This window comes from Macaca nemestrina, chromosome 3, assembly GCF_043159975.1.
Source record: "Macaca nemestrina isolate mMacNem1 chromosome 3, mMacNem.hap1, whole genome shotgun sequence".
In the NCBI taxonomy this organism is placed as follows: Eukaryota; Metazoa; Chordata; class Mammalia; order Primates; family Cercopithecidae; genus Macaca; species Macaca nemestrina.
Window position 1 is genome coordinate 102,108,051 of NC_092127.1, and position 27,760 is coordinate 102,135,810.

General features: G+C 41.7%; 1 protein-coding gene across 4 annotated transcripts in view; it reads right to left on the minus strand.

Moving 5' to 3' along the window:
- LOC105479662 (ALF transcription elongation factor 1) overlaps positions 1-27,760 on the minus strand; it is a 202,959-nt gene that overhangs the window by 74,212 nt on the left and 100,987 nt on the right. For all 4 annotated transcript variants that reach the window (XM_011737760.3, XM_011737758.2, XM_011737759.3 and 1 more), the window contains 2 exons: positions 18,329-18,449; positions 17,015-17,917 (listed from right to left, as the gene is read on the minus strand). In XM_011737760.3, the coding sequence (XP_011736062.2) occupies positions 17,015-17,917; positions 18,329-18,449 (1,024 nt within the window). The remainder of the gene's footprint in view (positions 1-17,014; positions 17,918-18,328; positions 18,450-27,760) is intronic.

Genomic DNA, 27,760 nt, shown 5'->3' on the forward strand with positions numbered 1-27,760 from the left:
AAAAGCTCTTTACACACTGGCCCTGGCCCCATATACTTCTCACAATTAATGCTATTCTGGAATCCTGAAAATACAGCAAGTATTCAGTACTTTATTAGGGCATAAAATATCTATTCAAGTCTCTTATTGAAAAAGTGTAACATTTAAAAACTTGATTAAAATTAAATCCACGACACAGAGTTTCATTACGTCATCAAAACAACTGAGAAATACCAGCAAACCAACCTAAAACACAAAGATATTTCTTGGGATTCTGTTGACTTCTAGGCACAGGTGTAACATCAATAATGACTACTTGAAGATGGATAATATACAATTTTCCTACAGCATAAATTTTCTTTTACTGATACAATATGTCAAGGAAAGGTGGTATACCTAACAGTATACTAAATATCAGGCAAACATATCCCATTTAATTCTCACAACAGCCCTCCAGCTCAGGAAATACTGTCCCATTTAAATGTGAAGTAGAATGAACCCATACATTCTAACTCCGTAGCTCTGTCCACTAGAAACATTATTTCCCACTCATATTTTCTTAAAACTGTAATATTCAAAACTACTAAAACTTCCATAATTTCAGATTCTAAGCCAAGGTAAGAGGTGAATCTGGCTGGGCACGGTGGCTCACACCTGTAATCCCAGCACTTTGGGAGGCCAAGGTAGCAGATCACCTGAGGTTGAGAGTTCGAGACCAGCCTGACCCACATGGAGAAACCCCATCTCTGCTAAAAATACAAAATTAGTCGGGCTTGGTGGCACATGCCTATAATCCCAGCTACCAGGGAAGGCTGAGGCAGGAGAATTGCTTGAACCTGGGAGGCAGAGGTTGCAGTGAGCTGAGATCGAGCCATTGCACTCCAGCCTGGGTAACAAGAGCAAAACTCCGTCTCAAAAAAAAAAAAAAGAAAAAGAAAAAAGAGGTGAATCTACTATGCTTACACATTTAGACAATGTTAAAATAACTACTATAATTATGATGTAGATACAGTAGCTATTATGTACTTACTATATGCCAGACATTGATATAAAGGTTTAACATACATTTTCTTTCTGAAACCTGACTGTCTCCTTATGAGGAACTGTCTACCATTGCTACTTTACAGAAAAGAAATTGAGCCTTGAACAGGTTAAGTAGTTTCCCTGTCTTACAACAGCTACGAGAAGGTAAAAACAAGATTCAAACCCAAGTCTTCCTTAATCCCAAATCCATGCTTTTAACCACTACCTATATATAATGCCTAAAAGTCTCATCTAATTATTTCCAAAAACAAAACCTTAAAGTATATCTTCCTTCCTTCCAACAACATCCAAAGATTATTCAGCATTCAATAATAACATGTTCTATTATATACTTATTTACCACTAGTTATAAATAAGTACCCATCTGTACCCTACAGAACACATGAGTTTTCTATCTAACTAAAGGATTCATATTGCTAAAATCAAAAGAAAGAAAGAAACTTTTGTATGCTGATGAATGTTTAAAACAGGCTTCCTATTACTGGCTATAAAAATAAGTAATTTAAAATAAAAGTTATTAAAGGATATGCTGTTGGACTTGGTATTGTAAACAGCACCACCATTTAAGTGCCATAATTCAAACTCTTTTGGGGGGAAAAAAAAAAAAAACCATACATTTTACAGCTGAAAAAAGCATCAATAACTGCCACTGTGGTCTGAATATGTCTCTCCAAAGTTCCTATGTTGGACTTAAATCCCAAGGTGATAGTATTAAGAGGCAGAGCTACCGGGAGGTGCTTAGGTCATGAGGGCTCTCTGCTCTCATGGATGGGATCAGTGCCTGTATAAAGGGGTTTGAGGGAGCAAGTCTCTTCCATCTCTTCTGCCATGTGAGGATGTAGCAAGATGCACCATCTTGGAGGCAGAAAGCAAGTCCTTATCAGGCACTGTTAGTGCCTTGATCTTGGATGCCCCAATCTCTAGAACTGTGAGAAATAAATGTCTATTGTTTATAAATTACCCAATCTAAGGTCTTTTGTTATGGCAGCATGACTAGACTAAGATAATTATCCATTTCCTCATTACGCATACAGGAAAACTAATTCTACTTGGTGACAAGGAGGATAAGAATCCATGTTCCACAGCTTTAGGAACAGCCATCTAAAAAGAAAAAAAGTTAATTAGGCTAACCTTGATAGTATTTTGTTTTAATTAAAATACGAACGAATGCCTGAATCATACATTTAAAGACTTGTAGGTAAACATCTCTATGTTTGGAGAGAGGGTCAAAAAAAGCAAAGTTTATTCTACTTTACCTAATTTCTTTTAAAAGTTTGAGAAATCAATCACATTTTTTTAAGGACATTTCATGACGACATTACCTTACTGAAAAGGTAGGTCTTTTGCGTGTCTGGATTCTCATGTCTTGGGTCTGCTCAAAGTGAGGAATCATCGTACAGACACAGAAATGCTTGAATTGATGGAGAGAACATCAACACTTACAGGGATCAAGCAGGTGATATGAAGGGCCCAGTTAGGTCTGGGACAAGACATCACATGCACCCTGCCTAAAGGGACAGTGCTGTAAGACTGTATGTGGCCAATTCTTCCCATTTTTAACACAAAAAATAAAATCCAGACTTAAATGTGAAGGTACTAATTTTTAGACGTTGGCAACTAAATCAATATACCAGTCTCTGACGCTCTGTGGGCAGCCATGCCCCAGTGTTGGTTTTTAATGTTTCCTTCTCTCACAAGTGGGAGAACGAGGGAGTAAGAGATTAAGAAATGTATTCATTTTTAAGAGAAGAATCTCCTTTTGTGATAAACATGGCCCAGTTTTATGTACTATGGATATCTTCGGTTTCCATACAGAGATTCTGAATAGGTCCTCAGCCTGGAGGGGCTATGGAATGAGGCCGCCTCTTCCCTTTACTGCTGTGGTCTCCTCTCTGCTGCGCAAGTTCCTGCCAAAGCCACCTTTAGCGGATGTGCACACTCAGCCTGACAGATCACTAGAAACATGAACCAAGTAAGCAAAACAAACCACAGTGTAGTTATTTTACATGACTTGAATGAAATAAATCTAACTACAGGTGAGTCATAACATAATAAAAGACTCAGGTTCAGAACAACACATCAGTGTTTTCCTTTGTCTTAGCAACTAGTTCACTAGTATTTTGAGAGAATATAAGGGAGATAAAAGACCTTGTTACCTGTTTTATCCTTTAGTGCAAGACCATTAATCTTACTGGAAAATTAAGCCCAGGTTGCCAGTCAGACATTTTCAGGATCAATAATTCTTTTTTTTTTTTTGAGACACAGTCTCACTCTTGCCAGGCTGGAGTGCAGTGGCGTGATCTCGGCTCACTGCAACCTCTGCCTCCCGAGTTCAAGCAATTCTCCTGTCTCAGGCTCCCGAGCAGCCGGGAATACAGGCACCTGCCACCATGCCTGGCTAAGTTTTGTATTTTTAGTAGAGACAGGATTTCACCTGGTTGGTCAGGCTGGCCTCGAACTCCTGACCTCAGGTAATCCACCTGCCTCAGCCTCCCAAAGTGCTGGGATTACAGGGGTGAACCACCATGCCTGGCCTAATAATTCTTAAGTTGCTAGGATACCAGTTAATGATACCATTGTGGTCTAGAAGAGTATATGCCCTACCCATTTGGATGACTCATTCCCAAAAAAGTGATTCCTTCAACAGCAAAATATTTAAGATTGCAAATCCTTTTCTACATTAACAGCAGTTTTATCACATGCATTACTTATAAGAAGTATATATACACACACACATGCTAAAGGAAATCTGGTGTCTTATTTAATACAAAAGAAAGCACCTATATATGAGAAAGAGGTATAAAACTTCCAACTTTTATAGCATATAAAACAATCTGATTAATCTCCAGGCTCAATACTGAAAAATACAGGAATTATGAGGCTGGAACTCAACTAAAAATTCCTAATGAACGGATTAGGCTGTTTATTTTCAATGTAGGAATGCCAAAAATTACTTAATACTTAGGCAGAAAATGGTGAAAGGATTTCTCAAAAACATTATTGAACATTGCACCCGTTTCCCAGTCAAGTGTCCTGAATAGGAAATTCGGTCCAATACTTCACCCCTCCGTTAAACCAAGCATTTAAGAGATTATCTTTCAGACTCCAGACCACAGTGAGTTGGGTAAGAAATCCTCAAGCTGAGAACAGTGCAGCAAAGTTCCCATTTGGCCCCAGTTCTCACCTGTGCTAAACACAAAGGACAAACAAGCATATGAGACACAATTGACTTCTGCCCTCAAAATGTTTACCACCTGGAGAAAAAGCAGCAGAATGATACCAAGGGAGAAGTGTTGAAACTCAGGCCTGAGCAGTGGGGCGCACAGCAGAAAGTCATCTCTATAGGGTCTGGGGGCTGCAGTGGAACGAGGCAGTACTAGCAGCAGGGCCAGAACTCAAGGCTGCAAAGACAGGTAAGAGGCAAGAAGGCAAATGGAGATATCTGGCTTTTTATCCTGAAGGCAATGGAGAGGTACTAAAGGATCTTGAACAAGTATGACTTGATCTGATTTTCACTTAATCAAATCACTCATGTGAAATAATGCGGCAGCCTGAGGAGTAGAAAGCAGCAAGATGAGAGGTTAGAAAGAAGTTGTAACATTTCAAGAAAAACAGTAAAAATCCATACTAAATGAGGGACAGAGAAAAGGGGAAGCTATGAATGTTTATAAATGCATCCTAATATCCATATCCATAGGATCAAGCTGCTTTCAAAACAGTGGAGTATATGACACAAAGGAATTGAGAACTGATGACCAGGAGGAAGGAGAACATTCTGTGTGTGAAGTGATATAGGGAGAGAGGGACACAAAAAAATCCATTTTAGACAGGTTCAATTCAAGATACCTGTGCAACACCTACAAGAAAAGTCCAGCGGGCAGGTGGATAGCAGGAACCAGATCTCAGAATACGTTTAAGAGTTTTAGGCTAGCAAATCAATTTGGTGTTCGTGGGCATCAGCAGTTGAATCTTAAGTGCAAATGAGGTCACCAGGAAAAGGCTGCAGAATGAGAAAAGATGATTGACGACAGAGCCCTGGAGAAGCAGTGGGAACAGCAGCCTCCAAAGGAGATTAAGGCATGTGCAAAAAGGTAGGAGAAAACTCAGACAACAGGGGAGGAGAGTATTTAAGGTGATGGTAAGTCAAGTGTCAAATGCTACAGAGATGTCAAGCAGGATAAGGCCTGAAACAGCATTCCTCGAATTCATCCAATACAGTCCACTAGTGGCTCCTGCCGGCAGAGGCAGTGGCGGCAGAGGCAGTGGCGTGAAGGCACCAAGCAGGCTGCAGTGTGTTGCAAGTAGAGGGGAGGGGAGGGGAGGAGAGGAAGCAGGCACAGAGTGTTTACCTACTTCTGTCTCCAGAGCTTTTGCTGTGAAGGGAACAAGAAGGTAGTAATTAGAGAAGACACAAGAGTGAAGAAGGGTTTGTTTTGCTCTTTCAGTTGGGAAAGGCCTAAATGTAACTATAGACTATCATGAAAGAGATGAGTAATAGGGGAAAGGTCTAAGGTAACCAAAGGTTGAGGGTAGGGGAGTTGAGAACATCTCCTTCTGTGAGATTAAACAGAAAGAGACAAATGGTGGCTGCTATGATTTGGGGGCGGGGGTGGCACTGTAGGTAGAAAGAATTGAGAGAATTCATACCTGGTGCTTCCTTCTCTGAAAGGCAGGAAGCAAAGTTAAAGGTCTCAGAGCAAGCCACATGGCCACGAAGACCAAAACTGAGTTTTACTCATCCTCTCATTTGAATCCCCATGCCACTCTATATTTGCATGACTCATCAGATGCCAACACGAAAGCAAGGCCATGTGGAAAAACAGCACACCTTAAATAAAAGTGTATATAAGCCATCATTACTCCACAGAAACCATGTTTTGTGGCAGATGGAGCGCTGGAACTAGGAACTAGGATCCAGGTTTCATGTCTCCATCTCTGCCATTTACTAGCTTAAATTAAACTTAAGAGACTCAGTTCCACAGCATGTAAAATGGTGACTCCTGCCAACTGCCATATGTAACTCACAAGGTTACTGTGATAATCAAGAGAGAAATAAGTGCTTTGGAAATTAAAGGGGGAAGGGCACTACAAGATTTTAGAGTGCATACATTTTTATAAAGTGAACTGTTTACACCAGAGATTGCCAAGCCACGGGAATGCTGTTCTTCAGGAGTGAGCTCACGGAGCAACTACGCCATCAGGCACGGGTAGGGTAGGGTTGGGGTTGCGGGGCGGGGGAATGTTGAACAACAGCGGCGGGGGTTTAAAACTATGGTAAACCCGTTCTTAAAAGCTTGATAACCTAAGGAAATACTTTCTTTCACTAGGCTTTTCATTTGTTTACTTATTTTTAAAACTTTAAAATCAAATCTTAGGGGCTTTATTCACTTAGAACTCTTAACTGGGAATTAATGGTCTACTTGATCTAATTCCAACTTCATTTCTAAAGTATGTTTCAATAAACAATATGATCAGAGTCTTCCTAACTCCCCAACATCACTAATTCCCCATTTTGATAGCCCTCTGTCCAAATTCTATCTTTTTCTTAAGGCCCAGTTCAAATCTCTACTCTAATCACTTCCACCACTACCAAGAGTTACATAATAACAGTATGGAACTCTTACTATGTACAAGGCACTGTCCTAAGTAATTCAAAGATTACCTCAGTCTATTAGACCCGCTTTACAGATGAATAAACTGGTAACACAGGAAGGTTAGGTTCCTTGCCCGAAGTCTCACAGAATTATAAGCCCAAGCTGTACTGCCTGCCATGAAGCCAAAATAATTCTCTGCCTTTTATTAATGATTCTTGTTTTTGTCTAAATTACTCAATAAGTAACTAAAGAACTTCAAAAGCTGGCCCTATCTTGCCACCAGGCCCATCTCCCCACTGCTCTCCTCTGCCCATGCCCAATCTCCTAGAGCCACAAGCCCTGCCACTCCCACTAGACTTCCCTCCGTGTCTTGCTTCTACGTCTTTTCTCTTCCTAAGCCTTTGGCCTGGATGTACCTTTCACCAGAGTGCAAAGTGCTTCAAAAGTCAACTCTTAAAAAAAAAAAAATGTACAGTTTTCACTTTTGAAAGGCAATATAATGTAGGTGTTGTGGTTAAGGCTGTGTACTCCGGAACCAGACTACTTGAGTCTGGATTTCAGATCCAATGGCAAAAGCCTCCAGAAGCTTGGACAACCAATCTCTCTGTACCTCTAAATCTCTCAGTAAAACAGGATGGTAACAGTACCTACCACATGGGATCATCATGAAGATGAAATGAGTTAGCACCTATAAAGCACTTACAACAGTTTCCATCATAATGTGAACAAGGGGACTATGCCAGCATTGTATTATGAAGAGTTCCGTTTTACCTTGTTCATACTGATTACACTTTGGATTTTTTATGCTATGTCATAATAAATTTATCATGCATGTGTCTTTCTTTCCTATCAGCTCCCTTTATATCTAATGGGTGTTCAAATATTTGTTGACAGAAAAGAATGTAAAAATACGAATCCTTCTATGACAAAGAAACAGAAAGTTGTTTTTAAAAAACATTTTGTAAGAATGTTCATATTATTTAATAGGAAAAATTTGTTTTCACAAGTTCCATGTTCTCAAGCATGAAAAAATGTTGTAAGTAACAAATTCTAATTATACCATAGAGTTCTATTTTAAATTTTTCTAAAATGCAACAGCAAATACTTGCTTTGGGGTAGAGTATTTTAAAAATTCAACTCTAAGGAAAAAGAGAATCCATAAAGAATCCATAAAGTGTGGGATTAAGAATAACTGGGGCCGGGCATGGTGGCTCACGCTTGTAATCCCAGCACTTTGGGAGGCCGAGGCAGGCAGATCACGAGATCAGGAGTTTGAGACCAGTCTGGCCAACATAGTGAAGCCCTGTCTCTACTAAAAAATACAAAAATTAGCCAGGCATGGTGGCACATGCCTGTAATCTCAGCTACTCGGGAGGCTGAGGCAGGAGAATCGCTTGAACCCGGAAGGCAGAAGTTGCAGTGAGCTGAGATCGCACCAGTGCACTCCAGCCTGGGTGATAGAGCTAGACTGTGTCTCAAAAAAAAAAAAAAAGAATAACTGGAAATATACATAACATAGAATGCCTTCCTTTCTTAATTCATGCAGTTCAATTCAAAGCTCCAAATTCTTGTCCAATATCAGTTTTCAGGGTTCTATTATTTGTAAATTGGAATAAAAAACCTAAGGTGATTTATCTAAAGGACAGGGCTAGAAATAGGACCTCTAATTACTTAAATACCGAAGCCTCCAGATTAAAACATTAAACCTCAAAACCCTTCAGCCAAAGGGATTAAGAAGATTAGAATGGGCTTCACAAATTACCACGGGGTTAGGAAAAAAAAATGCAGAGAGAAAGTAGGCCAAATTTAAATAGGGAATGAAATGAAGTTCAAGGGAAAACTAATAGTTTGTGTGGACTCTAGACCTCTGTGGGAAAAACCATCAATCGAGTGATTTCAACAATTAAAGAAAGGAACAAAATCAATGTAAAAATAGCTGCTTATAGAGTTCTTGGGAAATGTGAACATGCAAAGTTAACCTTGGAAAATAATGATTTTCAAACTGCTGTTGGCAACTGTAGAGACGAAATACAAGATCAAAAAATAAACTTACTATGTTAACATGAACCAGGATCCTCTCTTAGGAGGAACTGTTTAAACATCTCATGAGTGTTGGTCACCCCCACCAAAACAGCCAAAATCAAACCACTAACTCAGTCATCAACAAGATTCCCCTTGGAATATCTGGGTTTCTGTCCCTGAAGATTATCAGTTGGCTCAAAATAAAACACAATTAATCTAGAGAAGAGCTAAAATGACCCGGGTGGCTATGTGAGAGCCTGGGAGAGCACATGCAGTCTGGCAAGATTCAAAAGAGTTGAATGTCTGTATTTTGGCAAAGGCACAACTGGAGAGACTCAGGGGGATCCAATAACCATCCACAAACATCTCAAGTGTGAAAACAAGGAGGAACAGGAATTTCTTATCCTGGTACTAAATGTACTTCGGACATTTTCGAGAAGGAATAGAGTGTGAAATGCACAAAGTAAAAACAATTCCAATTAATACCACCCAAAAAATTCTTCCAGTTTCAATTTTACGCTTTCCTCTTGGGCTACTATAAGCAATTCTATTCTTTGCATTAACTTATTTAGCAATTTAAGAGCTTGTCAAAAAAATTGCGTCTATATTACTTTAAAAGTTTCCTTCAGAGTTTAAAGCGTTTCTTCAAAAGACTGCCAGGTTCAGCCTGGGCAACACCACAAGACCTTGTCTCTACAAAAAATAAAAATAAATCAGCCAAGCATGGTGCTGTGTGCCTGCAGTCCTAGCTACTCAGTATGGTAAAGGTGGAGCACTGCTTGAACCCAGGAGTTCAAGGCTGACATGAGCTGTAATGGTGCCACTGCACTCCAGCCCGGTTGACAGAGAAAGACTGTCTCTAAAAAGAAAATTTTTAATAAATAAAATTAAAAGATTGCCAGGTTCCAGAAATTGCCTCTACTCAGCCAATAATCTGATTTTTTCCCCCGAATTCTCCAGTTTGTAAATACTGGCTAAAAGTGTGGGGGGTGGTAGGGAGAGTAAGGAGAAAGAAAGAAAACAAGTCCTACAGGCCAAACAAAATAATTTGTCTGCAGGCCCAACCTAGCCCTCAGGCTGCTTGTTTACAGCTTCTGCTCTAAAAAACCTGCCTGTCACTATTTTAAACCTTCTATATTTAGATCTTTTCAGGTTTAAAATTTGGCCTCTAAAGTGCAGGTGACTTATTCTTCATGCTTTCTTACAAGCGGTTATGGAAGTCGTCTGTTCCAGGCACCACCCATGGCAGCAGGGAATTCTGCACACTGATAACTTGACTCTGCTATCAATTTCCTAACACATTTAGGTCATGTAGGTCTGCCCAGGCTCACTGAGGTCCAGCTTACAGAATCTAGAGTTACCATAACAAAACATTTTTAGAAAACAGAACCTGAAAAGCTAGATAAGACTGTGTCATAATCTTCTACCTTCCCTACATAAGCTTGAAAATGTTGGGGGCAGAACAACGAAAAACATGAGCTGCGGAGGAAAAGAGGAGGAGAGCCTTGGGGATCCCACTCCTGTGCTTCTCCCCTGAGGCTACTCTGACATCCTACTCAGGAATGAAAGCCCCATCTATCAGTTCAGTGTGATCCTTGTGCCTGAGACCTACATGGCGGGGGGGCTTCTTGAGCCACTGGGAGGGGCCCCTCCAGCTCCCTGTGGCCCACCAGCTTTTCCGGAACAGTTGTCATTTCCAGGCTACAGAACAAACTGCAAGAGATGTAGTTTCCTCAACCCACCTAGGGGAGGGCCTGGGAATTTTTATTTTTAACAATTTGTGCTTTTAACAGGCTTCCCAGGTGATTCTGATGTGCTGCCAAGTTTCAGAATAAATGAAAAATTCCCTTTGATCTATGGCACTGGGCTTATATCCTGGGAAGAATTATCTAATGGTCTCTGTACACCGTGTGGCATAAGCCAGTGGCACATGCTATTCCTTCTTCCTGGAATACTGACACTGCTTAAGCCCCAACACCCCTCACCTGGGGCACTCCTACTCACCTTCAGCTCTCATTCGAATAGTACTTCCTCAAATAGTACTTCCTCAGAGAAGCCTTCCTCAGCTACTTAGTTCTAAGTCACAATCCCCTCTTACAGCTCTTAGAATAGCTTGTAGTTTCCCTTATAGCACTTGTCAAAGCTTCTTTTACATGGATCTGAGTGATTACTTGACTAATGTCAGTTTCTAACTGGACAGTTAAGGTCCAAGAGGACTGGAAGCACCTGGTTTTGCCCATCATTGTAACCTCATCCCCAGAACCAGGCCTGGCACACAACAGGGGCTCGAGATATTTTGGTTAAAATGCTGAATACATGATGTGTTTGTGAGAGAGTGAGCAGCTTAAATGTGTTTTGAGTGGTGCAGGAGCAGGATATGCACCATCGGCATATCCAGAAGTAAACCGCCTGAAGGTTTAAATCATCTCATAATAGGGAAGTCCCTCTTCTTGAGGTTTAAGTTAAATATGGAAGTAGGAAAGAATGTTTGTACATGTGAATGCAAAGTGAATCACTATCACACAGTTTTCCACTGTGGGTTAATTCATGCAGTTGTTAGGCTGGTACTTTATTGAAAATAGGAGGCTCAACTTAAGAGCTGCAATGAATCAAAGTGGTCCAACAATGAATGTACACTTAGGTCTCGGAAATTAGATGCAAGCATGTGGCAACAAAACATTCCTAACATGATGCCACAAGAGGCCACAAGGAAAAGAGTAATTGCTTTGCAGAAATCAGTCACAATCAGGACTCAAAGCCAGAGTGATCTGGAGGAGGAATTAAGTAGGACCATAGAAGGATTCTTACGTACACATGCTCAGTCCCAAGGTTTTAGATACCTACTAAATAAACACAAACAAATCCCAAATTATTTCCAGTCCTGACATTTTCCCAGAGTTAGACTGCTATTTATGACTGCCACTTGTCATCTCTACCTGGATACATAACAGCATCTCAAACTTAACACATGATCTTAATATATGACCCAACTACAGTTCTTAGTTTTCCAGGTCATTTCCCTCTCAGTGGCTGGTATCATCCCACCATCCTTGCCTTTCAAGTAAAAAGCCTACCAGCCTTGTTTGATGCCTCACCTTCCCTCACCTCAGGCCACTCCTATCTCCCATCAATCACAGAGCCCTATCAGTTCCCTGCCAAACAAATCCAGAACTTGTCCACTTCGCACCATGTACATGGCTACTATCCTACCCTAAGCCAGTATCATTTCCCATCCCCCAACTGGTCTCCAGGCTTCCACCTTTGCCCCTCTCATCCATTTCCCACCCAGGAGCCAGAGTTACAGTTTTTTAAAAAGAAAAAAAAAAAAAAAAGTAGGTATGTCCCTCCCCTGCTCAACATTATCCAGTGGTCTCCATCACAAACAATACTCAAATGCCCTTTCATGGCCAACAAGGCCTCCATGGTCTTACTACTGCCCATGTCTCCAGTCCCATCTCACATCCTCCCCTCACTCTCAGTGTTCCAACCATACTCCCCTCATTTCTGTTTATTTTGGGTGGCAGGGGCAGCTGAGACAGGGTCCCGTTGTCACTCAGGCTGGGGTTCAGTGGCAGTATCTCGACTCACTACAACCTCAGCCTCTCAGGCTCAAATGATCCTCCTATCTCAGCCTCCTGAGTAGCTGGAACTACTTCTCATTTTTTCCCAGTAGCTGGGAAAACTTTTTAATTTTTTTTATAGAGACAGCATCTCACTATGCAGCCCAGGCTGGTCTTGAACTCCTGGGCTCAAGTGAAGCTCCCACCTTGGCCTCCCAATGTGCTGGGATTAACAAGGCCATTCCTTTTCCTAAGTTCAGGCCTTCACACTTGTTTCCTCTGCCTGAAATGAAATACGTCTCTGAGCTCTTCATGACTGACACATGTTCATCCTCCATGTCTCTGTGAAAGGTGCCTCCTCAGAGCATCCTGTGCTGACCACCATTTTTAAGTCAGCCTCCTCTGATTCATCTCATTCTCATCACCCTCTTTACTTCTTGCGGCACTCTTATCAACGCCTATGATTTCATTATATCTGTATTATCAATGCTCCCCATTAGAATAGATGGTCTATGAGACCAGGGATCTGTCTAGCTTGATCTCAGCTGTATCACCAAGAGCCTAGTACAGTGCAAGGAACACAGTGGAGGGTTAATATCAGTTTGTTGGGCCAGGTGCAGTGGTTCGTGCCTGTAATCCCGGCACTTTGGGAGGCTGAGGCAGGCGGATCATGAGGTCAAGAGATTGAGACCATCCTGGCCAACATGGTGAAACACCATCTCCAAAAATATATATATATACAAAAAATTAGCTGGGTATGGTGGCACACGCCTGTAGTCCCAACTACACGGGAGGCTGAGGCAGGAGGATTGCTTGAACCCGGGAGGTTGAGGTTGCAGTGAGCCAAGATTGTGCCATTGCACTCCAGCCTAGAGACAGAGCGAGACTCTGTCTCAAAAAACAAAACAAAATAAACAAAATACCAGTTTGTTGAAAGGATAAGAAAGAAAGAAAGAAAGAAAGAAAGAAAGAAAAGAAAAGAAAAGAAAAGAAAAGAAAAGAAAAGAAAAGAAAAGAAAAGAAAAGGAGGAATGATGAAAGATAAAAGTGAGGCCAAGAAACACAACAGGAAATGAAACTCACTGTATCCTCCATGGCTCTGCTGTAGGTTCAGTCTGGGTGACAAAGCACAACTCTTCTGGTCAAAAACACAAACATCTCACCACCGCCACCAATGCTGCCACCAAACAGCAAGTCAAAAGAACTAACTCTAACTCAAGTCAAAAGTTCTAGCTCTGGCTCTGATATTAACTACAACTTTTTGCAAAATGAAGGACTTTACCCTTTTAGACCTTATTTGTAAAATGAAAGAGCTGTGTCCTTAGCTTTAAAATTCAAACATTCTAAATTCAGTATATGATTTGGTATACCCATCTCTGCTTATTCCATTTCTGCTTTTCAATAAAAAGCCTATCTAGCACATAAATCCTCTATCTGAAACCTGTATCTAGGCAGACCTCTCCACCTCCACATTCCATCCCAATGCCCCCAGTCTCAGGGTCCACGTGCATGAGCACTCACAGAGATACCACGGCTTCTCTCTCTTTCACTTGTTATCTCTAGATAGAAAAGAGTGATATAAAGAAATCCCAGTCTTCCAATTGGGCAGGCCCACCTCTGATGTGGCAACTCTGCAGCTGGAAGGGATCTACGTGAGATCGGGGAGTTCTGGGCCTGGCCTCAGATTGGTCACTTCACACTGGTAGACATCTTCCAGTTGACGTATAACTAAAACAGACACTCCCAGAGAAAACCAAGTGCAGATTTTTGTGGTCCAGGCTTCTAGTCAGAAATTGACCTTTTGATAATTTTTTCCCTTAGGATCTTTGGAAGAACTAAACTTTAATTCTGAGAAAGACTTATCCCAGAGAAGAATATGAGTTTTTATAGTATCAACTAAAACATAAAATGAAGTATTTCCCATAAGGGGAAAGGAAAGGACAGGGAGTAAAGAATCCACACTTAGGTGGCTAGAGAATGAAGGAACATAAAAAACAAAAAATACAAAGAGTGGCTTTCCAATTTGGATTCATTTGTAAAATTACTATTTCACAGAAGCAGTGGGAAGGGGTAGGGGAGAAATGAAACAAACCACAAAACAGAACTATCCTCACACTCAGAGTGCTAGGAAAGAGAATATTTCCTGACTTGCCTTAGGACCAATTAAGCAATAAAAGGAAAATCAGCTACTCCCACACCCCCTTCTCCCAGCTCTACCAAGAGCCAGCTTCTCCTTCTGCCGCAAACCCAAAAATAACCCAGGCTATTGCTAATATTCTCACCTATATTCAAAGTTTACCTGCTCTGGGGCCAATTCCCACATTTTTGGTCCCACATCTCTATACTTTCCTTGGGTTCACCAGAATAATAATCCCCGGATTCACAAGAAATATTAAAATTTGAAATTTAAAATTCAAGTATATTTTTAAAACTTTCAAAAATACCCATTTTGCTAAGTGTGTAAACAGAAAATTAATGCTAAGTCTGAAACATGAGATCTTTGTTAAAAGAGCAAAATCAAATCCAAAACCTGACCAGACAGCTCCAAGATCCCTGCTTCCCGGATTGACGACTCCTTCATTCCACGCTCTTGGCTCCTAATTTGTCCTTACATGGGTCACCTAGAGCCCTCCATCTGTCTGACCCCCTCAGTTCCATCCTCCCACTCACCAACAGTGCCACGGGGCTCCCAGGCAGTTGGCACCACAGCTGCCACTGCCTGGCATGAGAACTCTGGCCGAGACCAGAGGGAACCATCACATTAAAGGAAATGCTGACTGAACAGAGGCTGCAGATGAAAGGTTTACTTCTACTCCATCGTTGATAGCAGATGCCTGGTGCCAAGAAAACCCCCATTCTTCAATAACCAAATTTATGGAGGATTTTGTTCCTCAGAAAACATGCAAGAGCCAATTAACATAGTCCTACGTTTGAAATACGTGTTAAATATAAGGGGTTTTATGACACTGAAGAATCTCAACTCAGCCTACTTATTTCCACCCAAGAAAGCAGTAAGTTAACCGGAATCCTCTCCCAGAAACATCTACTAGGAAACCTAGGGCTGAATTACACAGGTTCTTTAAGTACCTAGTTCCAGAGAGAGAAAACTCAATTGTTCTCTAATTGTTTCATAAGTGTAGGCTGATCTCTACACTAGACTAATCTGTCCTGCAGCAAGGACCGATTTCTCTGGCACAGAATCTTGCACTTAAGCATATGGTTGGGCATTTGGTAGACAATGTAAATATTTGCTAATTTGTCTAAAAATTGTTTTAAAGCAATTTTTTAGGTTATTTTTAGAAAGAATGTTAAGTTGTTCCCCCCCCCCCTTTTTTTTTCAACTGGGAACATACAGCTAACCCTATTTGATAAAGAAAGCAAAGAAACTATCATTGAGTTCTTTACTGCCTGAATTAGAAGGCAGGTGGAGTGACTGTTTTGAGGAGGGAGAATCTCACTTTATTTTGCCTTCATTCAGCTGCCTACTCCTTCCTCTGTCACAGCACAAAATGTTCAATAAATGGCTCAACGCATTAAATCTTCGTAAGTTAGGATCGGAGGTGCAGTTCTGCCATCTTGGTCATTTCTACCATTGCTTTTACTCCTTTCTTATTTTTCCTTGGCCCCCAAACAAGTGGCATTCAGAAGACATCTGGAAGCACTCAGCTCAAAAGCTCAGTGAGGACGGCACCCCAACCTCCCTCTTCTAAACCAGAAGCTGACACCAGAAAGTTACAGGTTGTCCTCCTGGAAGATAAAGGTTATCTTTCCGGGTAGGAATCACACCACCACCTAAGGAATTTTACCTTCTGGCATTATGTAAGACATATCTGGATGGCACAAATGTCTTTGAGCAATGGAGATGCAAATTAGAATGTTTATACAATAGATGTAACTAAACCATAGACTTTACATTAAAAGATAAGTTTTAAAATTCACTTCAAACATTTCACTTCGCACTACTAATCTTAATTTTGGAGAAACTGGTACCACTTTAAAATTTCAGTGATAGGATGTATGCTCTGATTCTCCTCATTCAAACACAATGCTGCTGTTCACCCACGGAGTAGAAAAAGAAATTTTTTTTTTCTTGGTTTTAAGAAGTACAGCATTTGGGTTACTTTTAAAACCCATAGTTGAAAAACATTCTGTATTATATTTGTGACTCACTCTCAAGTGAAATGTCACCATACACCCACTCTTCTTTTTTAGGTGATAAATAATAAAATATTAGAACAGAACTTTAGTTACAAAGTTCCTTACAATTTACAGGGAACAAGTGCTTTTAAAATAATAAAAATTAAGCGACTCTGTCATCTTGTTTTTACTTTTTTACAGTTTAGATCTCAGGAAAAACTAACTGGGTCTGAGGAGGTATTAATCAAAAAACTTTTTTCTTCACATTGTTATCCCAGTGTCTCCCAAAACAATAAATAAGACACCTGAAAACCTTCCTGAAACTTTCTGGTAACCGAAATCTTCTCTATGTTGATTGGGTTTGGGATCCTACAGGTTTATCTATTTTTTGAAACACAAACTGTACTCTTATGATCTCTATGCTTTACTGTATATAAATTTTGGCTCAATAAAAAGGTTCTCTAAACCTTTCTGCAAACTGCATTTCAATATCTATAACCAGTTGTCCATCTCAGAGCTGAGTTTTTCATGGGTTATTAAAGCCAAAAAGCCAAAAAGAACTCCCCCTACCCAAAAGCCATGGACTAACCTCCCCACCTTGCCCCACATCCTCCAGACATTTTCATCTCAAATCCGTCTTCGAATCAGAATTGCCCAAGATAAGAAAATTCCACACACCTCAACTGACTGAGAAGGCATCTTCAGTTTGGTGAGCTTAGCTTTGGCAGGCACTTTCAAGTCTGTTTTTTCAAAGGTCTGCTGTCGATAATCCTCCGGCAGTGGTTTCAGTTCAGGGGATTCACTAGGAGCCTGATCTTGACCATCCATGGGTCGGACATAAGCCGTGGGCTTCTGCTGCATTGCAACACTTTTTGAGGGAAGGGAGGGAGGTGGAAATGTCTGAGAAGGTGGCTGGGGAGGGGCCACCAAACTGTCTTGAGGGGTCTCTTTATCATGGACTTTCACTGCTAGGTCCTTGGGAGATTTGGCTGGGCAACAGCCTTTACTGTTATTGTTGCTGCCATGAACCTTGCTGCTTCCTTGCGTCCGGGGAAGAGTTTGCTGGTTGGAATGTATAGGTGACAAAGGGGGAACTGGGGAAGGCAAAGAGGAGATTAAGGGAGAAAGCTCCCTCTCTGGAGCGGAGTCTGTCACTGAAGCACAGTGGTCTCCGTCAGCTCTTCGGTCACCTTTCTTGTGATGACTAGAGCCGTACCCCTCCTGACCAAGGCGATCCTGGGTCAGGTGCTGGCTGTCTGGTGGGCCGTAGCTTTTGGCATGGAGACTTGGCATTGGTTCAGTTCTTGGCTGCGCCATCTTTGGATTGTGGCTAATGTTGCCAACAGAGAGTGGTCCAGACGCAGGAGTGTGAATGGACTGGTGGTGGACACTAGTGTGGAAGGAGCTGGATGGAATGCTGCTCCCTTTGTCAGGAATTAAAGGATATTTCGGCTTTCCCAATCTATTTTCAGAAGCATCCAAGCGATGAGTGTGGGACTTAGTACTAAGGAACTCCTTCACTTCTTCGTAGTTTCCCAACATGTTCTGTATTCGACTAGACAGCTCATCACCTTTTGCTGTCTGAAAAAAAAGGAGAATTTGAGAATGAAAAAAACTAAGGAAAACTACCATTTAACAAACCACATTATATAATACCATTAAGGAAAAAACTCTGAACTTAATGTATGACATGTAGAATTTAATGTGCTATTTTAACTCAATTCCCCTGTTGAGAAGACTATCATGGATACATATTACTAACTGTAGAAGACTAACATTACAAAAGAAAACCACAAGCTTTGGTAATTCTGACTAACAACGTTCAGAGAATTTTCATACTTCGTTTTCAAAAATCTCTAGAATAAGGTAGAATAAGTTATCTTATTTTCACAGCTGTGACCCTTGTTCGAACTCAATTATACTGAATTGTTTCATCATAGGGTTCAATATTGTGATAAATCAGACCTTCAACTTCTAGTATTCAGTAAATACCTTGTAGGGCTCTCCAAAAAGGGGAATCTTTTCAGGAAATGCCTCTTTCTCTTGGTGAGCTTCCTGGTTGCGTCTTTCCTTCTCTCTAATTCGAAGCAGGTTTCTGTCGTCATTGTACAAACTGTTTCAGATGCCACAAAAGAACGAAAACAATAAAATTTATCAGTCTCCAAGTTTTGTCATGCATACATACATGCGAGAAGGGAGGCGAGGATAGGTCTGGGAAGAAGCAATGATAACGGCTGTGATTTAAACAAAGCCTAAGTTCCTTAACCCAGCCTTAGGCTGAGACCTCAGTCACTGGGCTGTGACCCTCCAGCTGGGGTCCCGGCTCCCAAAACCCAAGTATTCACTCTGGGCTATGGTCTCCATCATGGCTCAGGACTGATTCCAAACTGAACAGCCTTTTATAGGCAGCAGTGGAACTGAGACAAGATTAATGATATTTTTATTTTCAGCTTGCAAAATATGGGGTAGAGGTGGAAGCTTTTCATCCGCAGGAGTCAGCAGGATGTGAACTTTAAAAAGGCTGTTTTCCTGGATCAGTAGCGTACATTTTGAAAGATTAAAATCAAAAGGCTTATTTCATAATTAAAAGATTACCAGGCACCCAAAACAGCATTTACTTTCTCAGCCTACTCTACTGGGAGTGTCTTGGCATGTAAACCCCACAAAAAATGATTTTTATTTCTCATTTCAAATGTCAGGGATGAGAAAATCCAATTATAGATGTCAGCTCTACCTACGGAGAATGCTTTATAATCTGACTGCCCTACTTAAACCACATAAAAATGTATCCTAAATCAGCCCTGGCACCAAAGGGGTTAAATGGCATTCACCGAGAAACAAATCAGAGATGGAGACCAAAGGAAGTGCAGTTTTAGCCAACACATAAACCAAAAGTGGGCTTGCCTCACTGTCAGCACCATGGGCCACTTCCCAGCCCTCACATGCAATGTATGATTAAAAAGTGACATAAGAACTATAAAATGACTTCTGTCTTCATAGACTTGCTCCTAGGGAATCTACTGAATGTTTTCTCCCAATGCCGTTTGATCAAACAGGAAAACATTTGATTGTCTAGTTAAGGCTGTCGGTCAGTACCTTCGGAAATTCTAGCCCTGATGTCAGACACCCTTCCCCACCCCCTTTCCCAGCCTCTTTGCCCTCTTCTGACTTCTCTTATTTCCTCTGACAAGAGCCTGCTGGTCTCCCTGCCTCCCCCACATCTTATCCCTTTAATTCAGCCTTCTCATGAAAAGAGACCTGATTTAAGGTCCTGGTTCTCATGTCACCATCCATATTTTAAAATAACAAGCATTTGATGGCTCTTTACTACTGCAGAATAAACTCTAAATTCTTGCTTTGGCATTAAAATTTCCCCGTAATCTGATGCAGATCTACTCTCTAGAAATTATCCACTGTCCCCCTGCAGGCCACATGCATTCCACTTGACAGTCAGTCACATCCATCCCCTGAACATACCCTGCAAGGCAGCCTCTTGCTCTAATTTCCACCAGGCTCTCTTTACTGAAACCAATTCTTCCAGAGCCCGCTTCCCTAGGAAGTATGACTCTCTTACAAACCACCTCTATATTCCAGTCACACCTGACTACTCCCCATTCCTCAGTGATATCCTAGACTTTGATGATTTCATTCCAGCCACAAATTTCCACTGCCTCTCTCTCCACCACACATCCCCATCCTTAATTTTCAGCTTCCAGCAAATCTCTGGAATAATTCAAATGTCACTCACTCTAAAGGTAAAGGCTTCCTCAAATCCACCAAGTATGTGCTTACCTAACACATCAGTCAGTTCTCTCTCCTCCTCCCCTCTCCCCTAGCATGTGAACTCCATCAGAAAAGAACCTCCCAAATGTAGCACCTCTCCTGGTGCTAAAGCATGGTACTCTGCATAGAAGCTAATCATTCAATACTTTTAGATTAAAAAACAGCCACTACACACTTATATATTTTTATAAACTTAACAACTCTTTAAAAAAGATTTAACTCTGGAAGACACATGCAAAAATTATTTTTAAAAATCATCTAAAAAGTAATGTGGTATTTCTATAGCCTTTTAATCTATGGGAGTAGGATGCACAGAGAGAAATTAGCTGCCTGACTGAATTCGCTACAATGTGGTAAATAATAATCTCCTTAGGCTGGGCGCAGTGGCTCAGGCCTGTAATCCTAGCACTTTGGGAGGCTGAGGCGGGTGGATCATGAAGTCAAGAGATCAAGACCATCCTGGCCAACATGGTGAAACCCTGTCTCTACTAAAAATACAAAAATTAGCTGGGTGTGGTGGCATGTGTCTATAGTGCGAGCTACTCGGGGGGCTGAGACAGGAGAATCGCTTGAACCCAGGAGGTGGAGGCTGCAGTGAGCTGAGATTGCACCACTGTACTCCAGCCAGGGCGACAGAGCAAGACTCCATCTCAAAAAAAAAAAAAAAAAAAGAATTATCTTCTTAGACCTGTGTGTATCAAAAACTTTTCCTAGATGATGGATATTGCAATTATCAGATTTTAAAATAACTCTTAAAACCACAAAGTTAATAATTTATGCTAGTCAAAATACTGAAAAGAAGAAGCTGCTGAACCAGAAATTGGTCATGAATTCTTCTGCAATGGAGTCTGAGTCTCACCTGTTTCAGACAGTTAAACTTACTTCTGGTTGGCAGTAGCACACTGGACTTGATGATACTCAATTCCTTTCAATTGTTTTATGATTTTTGTAATTCCTCTTGTTGGTTCAAAAGATCATATGCCATTAGCATATAACCATAGAAGCCAAGTAATCAGACTGATCAGAAAATAACTTTCCTTCAAACTTGTTTTACAGCCACTTTGAGCCAGTTTGCAGGGAGGAGCTAAGCAGGCAAACATCCTCTGAGCAACTAAGCTTCTCTTCTCCCAGACTATCCAGTGCATGCACCTTGCAGCAGTCAAGACAGGCCGATGGGTGAGTGGGTGGGGGGAAGCTTACCACGGGCATGTGTTTGTCTGCTTGGCTATTCTCACCACCAAGGGAGTTCTCCCCTCTCTGATATGCCACTTAAAACACAGGAGTCCCTATAGCTGGTCAGTGTTCAGCCTTAGGCTCCACTTCACAGGGCAGAGCTCCATCCCTTCTAAATTAATGCTACCTTTGTCTCAGAGAAGGGAACTCCAAATGGCAATTCTCAGTCCAGGATCCAAAAGGGTGGGTGTGAACAGTTACACCTCAACTAACAGGCTACTCAGAGTCCTCAACTTTCTCATCAATTCCACACACTCAATTTTCCTTTAACAAAGTTACATTACTAAAATATTTTTAAATCAAACAACTCAGCCTTGTATTAGCCTTATCTCAGCATCAGTTGGGTTTCTCCCATACTTCCAGATTTTCATTCCAAAATATTGAAAATTGCTACAGAAATAACCAGAAGAACCCAATTAAGCCACTCTTTCACAGAATTCCTAACACTAGTTTATTACTACATGATTCTAAAATCAAGAAGTCTCCCACAGGGAGGAAATCCTATTAAATTAAGGATTCTAGTTAATTAAGGTTTTACTTCATTAGCGTCAAAAAATAAAAATAAAAAAACCCAGACTAAGATTTTATCGGCAGACATGTAATTCTACACCTATTCTGAGACAAATTTTCTTTTTATGATTCACCATCACCTTCAACTAAAAGCCCTGTAAGTAGTGAGGTGAAAAAGGACATCATGGATATCATTGGTAGGATGAGTTTTATGAGGTCCAGGCTTTGTGAAAGAAACTTGCTCTCCCCACACTGTTCAACAACTCCCTCTTGGGTGGAACTCACAAAGGCTCCTGGGCAGGGCAAAGGAAGACCTAAGAGGCAGGAAGTTCACAGGAGTAGAGGTAGGCTTTGAGCCCCTGCTCTGGGTTGCCTCCTTTGTCCTTGCGACTACATTGTTTTGCCAGTCACACTGAATAGCTTTCTGGTTTCTTGTTGCAAATTTGCAGTGGCTTAGGGAATGATCTGTTAAAAGCTCCCAGGCAAATCTTTGGTGAATATTTCCTTTTTCTTGGTTCCATTTTGAGATAAAGGAATATGAAATTTTAAAAATAAACCCACTATTCATACCATAAGTAAACCTTTGTTCAGCCTATACACATCACTGTTTAAACCAAGCAAGGAAGAGGCAGATGGGAAAATTTTTTAATGAGGGAATTTTAGGAAGCGGCAAATGCCCTACATGATTCACAAACTCTGTAGTAACTTTTTTTTTTTTTTCCAGATGGAGTCTCGCTCTGTCGCCCAGGCTGAAGGGCAGTGATCTCAGCTCACTGCAACCTCTGACTCCTGGGTCCAAGCGATTCTCCAGTCTCAGCCTCCCGAGGAGACAGGATTAGATGCACCTGCCACCACGTCTGGCTAATTTTTATATTTTTAGTAGAGAGAGGGTTTCACCAAGTTGGCCACGCTGGTCTCAAACTACTGATCTCAAGTGATGCACCCACCTCAGCCTCCCATAGTGTTGGGATTACAGGTGTAAGCCACCACGCCCAGCTGTCAATAATCACCTTTCAATAACTACAAGTTAACTGTCACTTTAATAAAGGTAGCTTTTTTTTTTTTTTCGGTCCTGTGTTAAGGAAAAACGCATCCCAACATCAGCCTGGCCATTCTTTCCCACTGTTCCAAATAGAATATAGTGAGTGACAAGTTCTCCTTAGCTGATTTTAGATGGTACTTTGCATTAGCTAAGAGGTTCTCAAACCTGAGTCAGTCGTTGGAGGGTTTGTGAAAACACAGATCACAGAGACCTGCAGAGTTTCTGAGGCAGTAGGCCTGACATGGGGCCTGAGGCTTCTTGCACGTTGAACAAGTTTCCAAGGGATCTCCGGGGCGAAAGACAGCACATACTTTTTGGGGATCACCAAAATACAAAAGCAATGGTAACAGCGGCAGCAGCCTGGACAAGGAAGGCATCACTTAGCATGTTAGTCAGCACTGATTTTGGCACTATCACATCAGTTTTCTATTTAATTTTCAAAACAACTCCATGAGAGTGGGATTATTAGCCCCATTTTCCAGGTGAAAGAAAGCTAGCTCAGATATTGACTTGCGGCCGGGGTGGTGGCTCACACCTGTAATCCCAGCACTTTGGGAGGCCGAGATGGACAGATCACTTGAGGTCAGGAGTTCAAGACCAGCTTGGCCAATGTGGTGAAACCCTGTCGCTACTAAAAATACAAAACATTAGCTGGGTGTGGTGGCACACACCGGTAATCCCAGCTACTCTGGGGGCTGAGGCAGGAGAATCACTTGAATCTGGGAGGTAGAGGTTGCAGTAGGCCAAGATCGTGCCACTGCACTCCAGCCTAGGTGACAGAGCGAGACCGCATCTCAGAAAAAAAAAAAAAAAAAAAAAAAAGGGCAGGGCGCAGTGGCTCCCGCCTGTAATCCCACCACTGTGGTGGGCTCACTTTGGTGAGCATCAGCTCAACTGATGCTGAGGAGGGTGGATCGCCTGAGGTCAGGAGTTGAGATCAGCCTGGTCAACATGGTAAAACCCCATCTCCACTAAAAATACAAAAAATTAGCTGGGTGTGGTGGTGGGTGCTACTAGGGAGGCTGAGGCAGGAGACTCATTTGAACCCAGAAGGTGGAGGTTGTTGCAGTGAGTGGAGATTGTGCCACTGCACGCCAGCCTGGGCAACAAGTGCAAAACTCTGTCTCAATTTTAAAAAACGGGGGGCGAGTGAGGGGACTGACTTGCTCACAAATGGTAGACCTGAACATTCAAATGCCTGGCAAGTAAGCTTATACTCTCAGCCACAGTTCTGCTAGCAAAGCTGTCAGGCTGCGTTAAACAGGGCAGTGAAGACAAAGAAGGTGTGCTAAAGTGTGCTAACTCATAACCACTCATAATTCCTTAGTCTCAAAGAGGTACACATGAACAATTTAGTATTATCTCTGCCAGCGGGGTCATCTCAGTGCCACAAAACAGATGTTTGGTTAAACTGATCCACACAGGCCTGTCCTCGAGGAAGGACCTAACAGAGGGCCCCTTTAAGAAAAGGATGGCCAATGGCATAACATGGCTCTTTCAGTTATAAAAACTGTGGGTCGGACACAGGGGCTCACATCTGTAATCCCAGCACTGTGGGAGGCCAAGGTGGGAGGATCACCTGAGGTCAGGGGTTTGAGACCAGCCTGGCCTACATGGCGAAACCCTGTCTCTACTAAAAATACAAAAATTAGCTGGGTGTAGTAGCAAGTGATTGTAATCCCAGCTACTTGGGAGGCTGAGGCTGAGGCAGGAGAATCGCCAGAACCCAGGAGATGGAGGCTGCAGTGAGCCGAGATCACGCCACTGCACTCCAACCTGGGCTAAAGAGCGAGACTCTGTCTCATAAATAAATAAATAAATACATACATAAATATAAAAACTGTGCTACAATTCTTGTTTCAGAGCCTCTGATGTGCCCCTGGGAAGGAGGGTGCAAAGTTTGACCACTCCACAGACACCATGAGTTCTACTAGAAGTCTACAAAAATCTATTTAGATAGGGAAATAATCCTTTCAGTAACCAGGTTCTTGCCTTCAGATCACATACTACTGTCCACCATCTTTGAGGTTCAACCTGATGTATCAAAAGATCTCCACACAATCCATCAATCCACCTCCTCCACATTTTTCTTTCAGTTAAGTGAACTAGAAATGAGGAGAACCACAGGCTTCAGTGTCCAGTGCCTGGTGAGAGCAGTCACATGTGAAAACTCACCTGCAGAACATAAACACTTGAGCCATGAGAGGGGGACTGTGCCATAGATGTTTCACTGACCGAATCCACTAACTCAGCACAAGAGCTTGAACGAAGCTTTGGAAATCTAAAATGTGCCAGGATGCTCTCACTTTCGGAAAGGTGGTGAAAATCCTGAGGAATTCAGAGCTGCCTGTTCAGCCCCTCAATACAGCCATTTAGTCAACCCCATGCTGGGGCCTGTCAGGGCACATTTACTCTGACTTTTCAAATGCTTCCTGGGGGTGGGGATGGATGTGTTTAAAATATTGTGGTAAAATGTAAGAAATCACAACTCTGTAAGGATTAGTGAGAGTAATTCCTTTTTCTCTTTCCCTCACACTAAAAAAGGAAATAGCATATGTGGATGAGGAAAAGATAGTAACAGAAAGGCCCAAGTTGGGCGTGAGACGTGGGGCAGTGTGTTGGCTCTGGTATCATCTGGCTGTAAGCACCTTCTCCCAGACTGGAGCCCATGGGCCCTGCTGCTAAACTAGGTTAGTCATGCGGGATTGCTGAATGCCATTCGGTGCTTCCATGGTAACTCACGGCCCACAGGGCTGGCTGTGCACAGCTGACTACCCATTTATCACCCTTGACTGGTCACTTCACATAGGCCTTCCTCTGATAGATGTCACCAACTCTCTAGAATTTGAGTTTAAATTTTTAACTCTCTCTTGGATGGTGGAGTGTGATTTCTCCTATATATTTATCTTCATAAGCCTGGAGACATCTGACAGGAAGGAAAGGGAAAATCCTAAAATCAACAGTGTACATTAACTCTGGAAAGGATTAAGTCTTATTACTGTTTAGAAGCACTATGCCATTGTGATTTGAATGTACAAAGGATAAAGCAACACATAAACACACAAAAGTTGGGCAACCCCAGCTTAGAGGATGGTGAGATAGAGATCTGTCACAAACAGGGAGGCAAAAAGACAGGAGGCTAGGGTTCTTCCACACCATGTAAGCGATTTGTTTATTTTAAAAGCCACATCTCAACTTTGTAAGCCCATCTTTTAGCCTTTTGTTTCCACATTCCCCTATTCCTACCATCTAATACGCAGGAAACATTTTTCACACATTGGCTTTATGAAAAAACATCAACATACCTCAAAGCACAATATTAGTTTGACTTCCAAATACAATTTAAACATGAGAAATCAAAGTGGCTCCATGTCTGAAGGCAGGATAAAATGTTGCTTCAAAGAATGGAGACTTTTTTCCTCTCTCCATCCGTGTGAAAGAATTTGTAAGAGACTTTCTCATAATAAAAATCACTCAGCTAAATCATCCCAGGGTTTTCACTCTCAATACCTAACATGAGTAACGTTCTTAAAATTTATAAAGAAAGTAATCAGAGACTTAATCCTAAAACAAAGTCTTACAATCTGATTTCATATTAAAAATATCAGCCAAGTACAATGAAAAAATAGCACGATGTCAGTTGTTTTCCTGGAAGAGCCCCCAGGGGATTATCTCAGGGCATTAGCACTCTATGCTACTCACTTCTGTTTGCCACAGAAGGTTCAGTATTATCATAATTTATTATAGTATTTATTTTTAAAGTTTTATGTGACCCCATTTTGCAAAATTAAATCAACCTTGAAAACACTGCCCACACATCTTCTTGCCATTCTCTAGGAGGGTGATACATGACAGTGAAATTTACATTCTTGGTACCCGTCGTAAACATTCTCCAGGACTCAGAGCCAGTAAGATATTTTGCATATCTTAAATGCATCCTGCAAGTTTTAAACTCTACACTTGGGCAAATGGGACTAAAGTCACATCAATTCTAAGGAAAGACATGTTAATTTACCTTTCAAAATGAACTTGCCTGGTACTTCTGTATGCCTGTTAATATGCAGCAAAGGTCTGAAAGGATACATTTCACAAAAACCTACCAAGCAGGGCCAAGCGCAGTGGTTCATGCCTGTAATTCCAGCACTTTGGGAGGCCGAGGCCGGCAGATCACTTGAGGTCAGGAGTTCAAGACTAGCCTGGCGAACATGGTGAAACCCCGTCTCTACCAAAACTACAAAACATTAGCCGGGTGTGGTGGTGGGTGCCTGTAATCCCAGTTACTCGGAAGGCTGACGCAGGAGAACTGCTTGAACCCAGGAGGCGGAGGTTGCAGTGAGCTGAAAATGCGCCATTGCACTCCAGCCTGGGCGACAGAGCAAGACTCCGTCTCAAAACAAAAACAAAAAACCTACCATCAAGCAGCATGGGATTAGGGTACAGAATGTTAAGTGGTGATGTGGTTTGGGGAGCATTTTGTTAACATCCTGTTTTTAAATTCTTTTCACAATAAGAAAGCATCTATTTGTATAAAAGTTCTGATTAAAAACAAAAGAAAGAGCCTCATATACTATAGCAACATCAGGTTGGGGATAAAGAAATACTGAAGTGTTAATCATTTTTGCAATAACTCTCATTAGAAGCTCTGAAAACTGATTTTGGGTTCTGAACTCAGTCTTAGATTGTTAGCGAGTAATTTTAGATCCATCTGTGTAAAGCAGAATCTCAAATTAGCTGGGCATGGTGGCACACTCCTGTAGTCCCAACTACTTGGGAAGCTGAAATGGGAGGATCACTTGATCCTGAGAGGCAGAGGTTGGAGTGAGCCCAGGTCACACCCTGCACTCCAGCCTCAGCAA